General features: G+C 43.3%; 1 protein-coding gene across 1 annotated transcript in view; it reads left to right on the top strand.

Annotated features, from left to right (window-relative positions):
• Positions 1–7,991, top strand: part of DERL1 (derlin 1) — a 21,535-nt gene extending 13,544 nt beyond the window's left edge. Inside the window, exons 5-8 of the mRNA XM_019552409.1 lie at positions 740–835; positions 1,319–1,371; positions 2,446–2,556; positions 6,260–7,991. Coding sequence (XP_019407954.1) covers positions 740–835; positions 1,319–1,371; positions 2,446–2,556; positions 6,260–6,401 — 402 coding nt within the window. The 3' untranslated portion in view covers positions 6,402–7,991. The remainder of the gene's footprint in view (positions 1–739; positions 836–1,318; positions 1,372–2,445; positions 2,557–6,259) is intronic.
• The last annotated feature ends 1,092 nt before the right edge of the window (positions 7,992–9,083 follow it).

Genomic DNA, 9,083 nt, shown 5'->3' with positions numbered 1-9,083 from the left:
TTTTTTTTTTTTTTTTTTTTTACGGCTGCCCAGTGGGAGCGCAACAGGGCTAGCTGCCTCCCTGCTGGGGCTCCCCTGGTGCCTGGCTTTAACCCCAGAAGCTCAGATGTGATCCTGGAAGCTGGGCAGGGCTCTGAATGGGGGGCTCGTGCCACAACCCTGCAGCCAACCCACTGTAGTCGGTTGGGAACCTCTGTGCTATACTTTCAGTTCTAGTGTAATGTGAATACCAGTGCAAACTTTTTGTCTGTCCTCACTTAAGTGCTGTGTTTAAAGTCACAGACCTCTGCTTATTGAAGATTGTGTCCTAAGTTTCGAAATGTGCGACAAATGGTATTGAAAGCATGGATGCATTTCACAGAAAACCTATCTTAGCTGTGTGTAGAGTGAGACTGGGGCATCCCAGTACCTGAAGCAGTTGCATGAAATTTAAGCCAGCTCAGAAATGGGCCGTCTGCAACACTTGTGGCAGAAATGATAGGAAAGTCGCACTGAGCAGGTGAGGCAAGTTTTCTACACAACAGAACAGCTTGCCAGTTTGGTTCACATGCTCACCTGCTACCTCGTTCATTTGTGAGGTCATAATAAAATACAGGCACCAAGGGCGCTGCAATATAGTTCTTGGAGCATCTTTGCTGACGTTGTGCTTGTCCTGCTGCCACATTAAATATTGAGAGATGAAAGGGTTATATGGAAGTGACAGTGACTATGATCTTTGCTTTGTTTCTTTATATTGCAGTTGTTGATGATTCCTCTCATCATGTCAGTTCTTTACGTGTGGGCCCAGCTGAACAGAGACATGATTGTATCATTTTGGTTTGGGACAAGGTTTAAGGTATGGCACACAGGGGGAGAAGGGCGTAAGGATTTGGTCCTTGCGGTCCTTCATGTGGCACCAGTTGTTTCAGTAGAAAACTGCTTTGGAGGTCCCCAAAACTGAAAATTGTCACTACTACTTAGTAAGATTTGTAGTTTGAATCTCAGCCTGTTCTTCTCTGAGCTGCTGTTTTGTTTCTTTCTGACCACTGTGCTACCCTATGGTAGCAAAAATTCAGTACCAGTAGGACTGCCCATCAGATTTTAGCTATGGAAGAATGTGTGGAAAAAATGTTTCTTTAAACACTTGTACACAGATGCTTCCTATGTCTATAAAATGGTTACTTAAATAAGGATATTTTGCCATTTTAATTGGAAAGTGTTCAAGTTAAACTTGCATAATAATAATAATGCTTAAGAGACTTAGATGAAGTTGCCAAGTAACTTTTGCAGCCTACTTTTCTCCTTTAGTGGTTGTAACTTGACTGTGTCTTTCATACAGGCCTGTTATTTGCCATGGGTTATTCTGGGATTCAACTACATCATTGGCGGATCGTAAGTAGTTACTAATTTTTGTTTACCTGAGTTTGTAAATATAACCAAAGATAATCTGTGGTTGATCATAACAATAAAATGAGCTTCAAGCTAATGGGTCAGTAATGGGATTGCCAATGGTCAGATACTTGCTACAAGGAAAATATTTGAAAGCAAGAAAATTAAAGGTTCTGAAAACTTGTACAGGACTTGTTAGACAAAAATAGGATGAATTCACATCTTTTGTAGTAGGCCTTTGGTGAAAGTTTTCTTCTAAACAAGAATCTAAGCCATTCTCATTCCTGAAACCAGAGGGTTAAGCTCTTCTTCCACTTCCTTTTTTTCCTAGCCCTTGTCTCCATATCACACATTATGTTTAAAGAGGAGAGGGGGAGGAAGCCCACACAGAACACATGTGATATTTGCTAGCCATCCTTTTGAGCAGACTTCAACCTGCATGTATTTTATTATCCCTCTTCATTTTGTTTATAAGCTTTTTTTTGGAGCAGAGACTGCTGGTCCACAGTCCTATACAGTGGTGCCCTGATTTCTGTTGATGCTTATGGAGCACCACGACTACTGCTGTCACTACCATCTAGGTACATGGTCTATGGAAGAGAGAACTTGTGCTTTCTACTGACTAACCCACCCCTTCAGGAAACTGCTCCTTTTTTAAACATCTGCTGTTTCCATATGCGGAAACAAAAAATAAAGGCCCCAGTTCTGCCGAAAAACTATAAGTCTGTTAAATTGGGATCCAAAAACAAAGCAGATGAGAGAGAGGACAGGCTGTTGAGTAGAGGTGGCAATTGCTTTTAGTTCTTGAGAGTTACAGAAACTCTAATTCCCAATATTAGTAAGCATTAATTGTATTGCATTGCTCAAGCGTGGATGGAGAATGCCTGGAAGGCAGGGTGCTGACATGTTGGTGAATTTGACAGAAGTAGCCTGTAAAAAACCATGGAGAAAATTCTGTGGTTCTTGGGTTGGGCAGGAGGGAGGGACCTTGATGTACTCTGACACTTTAAAGTGGAAGTGACAACATAGCTCCTTTTGTTTCTTGAGGTATTTCAGATAATTTTTCTTGCTTTGCAGCATCATCAATGAGCTGATAGGAAATCTGGTTGGACACCTGTACTTCTTCTTAATGTTTAAATACCCAATGGACTTGGGAGGAAGGAATTTTCTGTCCACACCCCAGTTTCTGTGAGTTTTTTTTTCTCCCCCCCCCACCCCCAACTTTAATTTCATTGGCACAGCCTTCTGAAGGCCCTGCAATTGGAGGGACTAAAAGAATGAGTATGACCCCAGCAAATATTTTTTTTTAATTCTTCTTATGTCCCCTTGAATTAATCAATCAATGACTGGGATAACCTGATAGTAGTAGTTGTCTAATGAACTGGCCATATGGGAAGCTTCTTCCCATCACTTATCAATTACTAGTTGGTATATATCCCTTACTAGCTGCAGGAGTGAAGGTAGGAAACAACCCTCTGTAGTATATAATATGGCAATAAAAACATCCCTGGTATCATTACTTTGTTTTGTACTAAGTGGGCTTTGTTCTTTTATTGGTTACCTTTTATCTTGCGCTGTTCCTCTAGCTAAGAGGCAAACAAACTTAGTTGCTACCTAACGGAGGCCAATTATAATTGATTGGTAGCACCAACTATGAATTGCCAACGAACTGACAGAATGCAGATTGGCAGTAATGTGACTAGAATAATTGCAAGGCTTAGATAATGGGATGTTTTCCTGAGATCCTGCTAGTGATTCAAAGTTAAAACTGTTTGCAGTAGGAGGAATCCAAGATCATTGCTGCAGTAATCTGTACCGTAGTGCTTTGGCATCAGGGTTGTGAATACTTCTTCCTGCCAAAATCAAGCTAATGACTTAGGCAAGCCCTTCTTAAAACCTGTGCAGTTGATTTTTAGAAAGTGAGGTACAGGGTTGAATTGCCTTTGCATTACACCAGGGAACAGGGATTTCAAACTTATTTGGCCTTGCAGGCTAGATGAGTGTCCCTGAGCTGATCTATGGATGGGCAGACCAGGACTGTGACACCCTGTGGAGCAGCTTCAGCACCAGGTTCAGGCTGCACATAGCATGAACCAGCCCCTGGCACAGGGCTGCAGACAGCACAGGAGATGGTCTGGAGCACTCTGCCTTATTGTAACCCGTGCATGCCGGCTTTGCGTCTGGCAGGGTGCCACATGGAGTATGTGCTCTATGCCAGCCCCCTGTACCCTGGTCAGTGCACAGTCAGTCCAGCCCATGTGTTACGTGCAGTACATGCCAGCTTTGGGGCTTACGATGCATGTGGCCCATGGGGCTGGCATGGGGTAAACGCTGCCCATGGTGCCTTGGTTGGACATGCTACTGCATGGAGTCCAGGGTACTTGCTATTTGTTGCCCTGGACTGACCCCCTGTACAATAACCTCCAGGGTGGGTCATACAGCTCCATGTGCTGGGTCTAGGCCATATGTTTGACACGCCTGCTGTACATCTCCAGCAACATGGTGGGGTCTCACCTTTACCACCTTAACTGCTCCTGCTATTGCAAGCCTTCCCACTAAACCTAATTTTCAATAAAAATGACAAAGTGTTGCTTTTAATAGTTCTGAAGCAACCATCAGTCTTACTGATTATGTGCAATTGTCTCTTGATTCCAATTAGATGTATTTTAATTTTCCCTCAACATATTTGAGCAGTGGGAATGGTTTGGTAGTCTTACATGACTAGAATCCCTGTAAACTCCCTCTAACAAGGCACCAGTTCTGGTTTTGTGTTGCACACTCCATAGCTATAGCCTACAATTAGGAGACTAAAAACATTAAGACTCTCTGGTACTAAAAGTTCTATAGGTCTTGAAAAGAAATTAAGAGTTTGTCAAAAGAGGGTTCTTACAAGAACTTCAGTACCTCAGATTTTATTGGTCATATTCAGCCATGGAATAGCCTGGCTTGATGGAATGTGCCGTGTTGTTTGCTTGCTTGCTTCAGAGCTGAATTTGACCTTTGCTTGTTGTAACTTGAATATACATAAATGTCCTTTTCTGGAGAGCAAGAAGGGTCAAGATACCAGCCTGAGACTTGGAAGACAAAGGTTCAAGTCCCTGCTCATCTTTGGATATCTGGGTGTCTAATTTCAGTTGAAATCAGTGGGCCTTAGTCTCCCTGTTGCCTTAATTCACCATTTAAAATAGAAGCCCCTAACTCACACAGGTGCCGGTGCAAAACTGTGAGGTCCTCGGACATGGCAATGGGGGGACCGTTTGGGTACATAAAATAGATCTCTTCTGGAAAGAGATTCATATGTGGTTCCATCTCCCCTCCAGGAAAGAAAAATATAACTTAAAAATGCAGCAAGAAACTGTTAACTTCTTCCACTTCTGAGGAGGACGTATCAATTTGTGGACTTATTTTGTTTCTGTAAAATCTGTTTTCCAAAAGGCTTGCAAAAGGCTAAACATCCATCCAGACCTAGTTGGCTTATTGGCCTAGCATGGTTAAGACATGCCCACAGTACATGAGGGAGGGATGAAACTAGTAGGGCTGTGCGAAGCTTCGGTGCCTGATTTGATTTGACCCGATTTGGTGGTCAAATCTCCAAATCAAATCAAAGGACGCTTTTAATCTTTCCAATTTAGTTTTGGACAGATTCGGTGATTCGGACATAGACACAGCTTTAAATTTGTTTTTTCTACATACCTCTAGGTAGCAGGGGCTCGTGATCGCTGCGGTGCTGGGGCAGATGGAGCATTCTACAGAAGCATGGGGGGTGGGGCGCGGGGCTCCTCAGCGTGCTCGGCAGCAGGCCCAGAAGTAGACCACAAGCACTTCTGGGTACACCGGGGAGCGTGCTGGGGGGCCCCCCCGTGCCCTCCCAGCTCAGCGACTGGTGCCTCCTGTGTCTGGGGGGGGGCACCCAGGGTCCCTCTGTGGCCAGTCACTGGGCTGGGGGGTGTGGTGGGGAGCCCTGCATGTTCCTTGGCAGACCCAGAAGTACTTCCAGTCCACTTCTGGGTTCATTGCTGAGCACGCTGAAGAGCCCCTTGTGTGCTGTGGGACGCTCCATGTATCAGCACTTACCTCAATGTGTGCAGAAAAAAACTTTTAAAGCTGTGCCTGTGTCCAGATTGCCAATTTGACAGCCAGCATCAAACCGTTAGATTCGGATTTGGCCAAATTGAATTGGGGACAGTCATCTGAATCAACGGATCATATTACTGTCCCTGATTCGGGCCAAATCTGAATCGAATAGGGCCCGTTTCGCACACCTCTAGTAACTAGTGTCACCTCCAGCTGTTTCTGACTTTCCAGCACACCTACAGCTGGATCGAGTGGGGACAGCCTTCAGCGTGAGGCTTTTACCTTGCTACAGTCCTGTGACAAGTATCATAACTATCCTCTTGCCACACCCCGTTTCCCAAGGTACTAGAGTTTATTTGGAGAGTATTCTGTAAATTGGAATTCTGTGTCCGAGTTGCTTGGCTTCGTGGGCCGCATCCAAACCCATGTTTGGCAGCAGGGCAAGCGGCAGTGTTAACCACTGCAAGTGCTAGAGCTGCAGGGATTGATGGCTGGTGCTTGCTCTGCCACCACCAAAATGTGTCGCCAGTAGGGGTCTGTACTCCAGGATTCAGCAGCAGGCCCTACCTCCACTCTCCTCAGTTCCTCCTGGAGCCCTGTGGAGCACTCTTCTCCAGGACACGGCTCCATAGGCTGGATCCAGCCTATAGGCCATATCTTTGACTCCTCTGCTCTCGATAAATAAAACCCCCAGTTAAATCTAGCAGGTACAAAGGTTGGGACTTTATTAAAGTGAGTTCATGCTGCTTAAAGATCAAAATACAGTGGTGCATATACAACACGTGTAATTTTCTCTTCCTGGCTACTTGTTTTCTAGATATCGCTGGCTGCCAAATAGAAGAGGAGGGGTCTCGGGATTTGGTGTTCCACCTGCTAGTGCACGAAGAGCTGCAGAAGAACAACAACAGGGGGGTAGAAGACACAACTGGGGCCAAGGTTTCAGACTGGGTGACCAGTGAAGAACTGCTGCTCTTGGCAAACAACTACTCCTGAGCTGCTTCCTGGTGCACTGTGCTTAAGAACCAAGCTCTCTCTAGTGCTGTTGAATTTGTCTGATTTTAAAGAATTTTGTTTCTGGTGCAAGGTAAAATAAAAACTTGAAGAAAAACTGTAGATCTTACTCCAGGATAGCCAGTAGTGCTCAACTCCATTCTGCCCTTTAAGGAAAGCCTTAGTACTGTCTGTCTGTCACAGTGTGCATCCATTTCACTGCCCTCCTCTCTGATGCAGTGGTATGTGCTAATCGTGTTTGGTACCTTGGTTTCTCCTGATACGTGAAAAGTTCTGTCTGGTTGTGGCAAGATAAGAATCCAGCCTTTGGCTAAAGGTTGGATCAGACCAGCCTCTCCATTCTGCTTCTGAAAAGCTGATTCTTCAATACCGGCATTTAGATTTCAGGGTGTTGAAACCTTTATTTAAGTGGCATAATTGGACTGCTTTCATGACAGCGAGAACGTTTCTGAGACACTTAATCTTGTTACCAAGCTACATTTCAAGAAAGCAGTTTTCTCTTGTGGTGTAGTGTTTGTGGAGAGAGATTTCCTTGTCCACTGCAGCATGAGAGGGGAAAGGCTAAGGGCAAAAGACAGCTTTGCTTTCCTGTTAGTAATTACAATAACAAATATTCCCAGCACTCTAAATCTCTGTGATTTGTGATGTCCACCATTTGCTGCACTTGAGTCAATTGTATCCGTCTCCAAACTGCAAACCATTGGCTTCAAGGTTGATATTTTAGTTGCAAAACAAAATAGCACAAAAGTAGAAAATGTACATAATGGTGGGTGGCTATTGTGAAGGGTACTAACTGCAGGGTTATGTTTGTATTAACTGAGACTACAGCATTTGCTTTGAAAGCTTCAAGGAATTAGAGAATCACTGGAAATAAACTTGTTCCAGGTTACAAGAGAATTGATTTGTTTTCCCAAGTCCTTTCTCAAACAAGAAGTAACGTACTTTTTCAATCCATATGTCTTTTTCTTGGAGGTGCAGGGCATGATTGTCTATAGTATTCTCTTGCTATTATTGTAAGGCAGTATGCTCTTATGGGCAGAGTATAGGGCTAGGAGCCAGGAAATCTTAACAACTGTTATTCCACTATTCACCATATGGCCTTTAGCGAGTTACTTAGCCTCAGTTTTCCCATCTGTAAAATGGGATAAATGATATTTACCATCCACAGGGATTCCAAAAGTCATTTTGAGTAGTGCTGTGAAATTATAAGTGTCAGAGCTAAGTATTTTTATTACTGCTGGTTTGTTTGTTTTTTCCATTGGAATTGTGCTCTGCAGGTTTACAGATTCTAGATACTGTATTTACGACTAGTAATTTCCTGAATCTGGGAAAAGAAAATTTGCTTGTTTATCTGAGTAGCTTCACAAGGATCTGTTGTGGCATGGAAAGAGGAAAGATGTAACTGTTTGTCGTCTTGCTCATGAGTGAATATGGGAACTGGCAAGCATCATGTTGCATGTCTTTTGGTTTTTGTCGAAGCATGGAGGATCAGAAATCACTTAGCACTTCTGTTTCCAGTAATAAAATGTTAAAGATGCTCTTGCCTTGTTTTATTTATACTAAAATCCTTTGGTGGAAAAGGACTCCAGTGGCATAAATGCTAATCTACTGTTGACCTGTAGCTGTTAATAATGCTGACTTGTAATGTTTCAGGAGCCATCCTGTTGCAGCTGGCCTTCAATTAGTCATGTCACAGTCTCTCTAAAGCAGTTGTTCACATTGCTTAACAGTTTGGTTTTACAAAGTGGCAGCAGTTGAAGTGATTGTCTGGTTGTTGATTTACCTACTGCAGAGAGCCAGGGCAAGGCCTTAAGTGGGGACTTAAACATAGCTAATTTGTGCTGTGCACCCAGGTGATTGTCACCTTGACACAGGCTGCAGAAGGAATGGCTTCTAATTTTGCAAATGCAATGTGTTTTGCAAGTGGGGTGTGTGTGGAGGGGGGGTGGGAGGGTTGGAGAACCTTTTGACAAGATTACAGGGCTGCTTTTTTTTTTTTTTTAAACAGTTTCAAAAGACTAAGTTGGCTGGTTATAGCAAATTTGGACCCCTGAAAATCTCAAAATGAATGTTAAATATTTGGCATTCCTCATTTGCTGACGTGGAGCACTACCCTCAAGTGCTCAAGTATACAGTATATGCTGACAATGACAGTCTCTTGTTTGAACAAGTATCTCCTTTATTCTTTTGTACAGAGAATTTCCCTTTTTGTAATCAATTTTTTTTGTTGGCAAAGTTTTAAATTAAAGTTTTAATCTCTCTAGAATTGTCTGCCTGTCTTGCTAAATCCTGCTAACATTTTGCCTAAGCCTTTGACTTGCGCCTTTCCAGAGTGCTCTAACAATATTGGACAGTCTGCTATCCCCAGTCAGGAGTGTTCAAGAGAACACCCTGTTCTGCCGGTCTTCTTTCGTCACTGAAACTTCTCTTACCAAACTTTCTGACAACCTTTTTTAAATGGCTTTTTCTAGTCTCATTTTTACTTATCACTAGCTTTGATAAGATTCCTCTCCCCCTTGTGGTTGTTTTTTCCTGCTTCTTACCTACCTGATTGCTCTTTTTCATTATCTTCTTGGTGTACTTTCCTCCTGTTTCAGGGATCTATTTTGTAGCTGTATTGTTCTAAGAGA

Source organism: Crocodylus porosus, unplaced genomic scaffold (genome assembly GCF_001723895.1).
Source record: "Crocodylus porosus isolate Cpor-Errol unplaced genomic scaffold, CroPor_comp1, whole genome shotgun sequence".
In the NCBI taxonomy this organism is placed as follows: domain Eukaryota; kingdom Metazoa; phylum Chordata; order Crocodylia; family Crocodylidae; genus Crocodylus; species Crocodylus porosus.
Note: the sequence above shows the minus strand (reverse complement) of the source record. Positions and strands in the feature narration are given on the sequence as shown.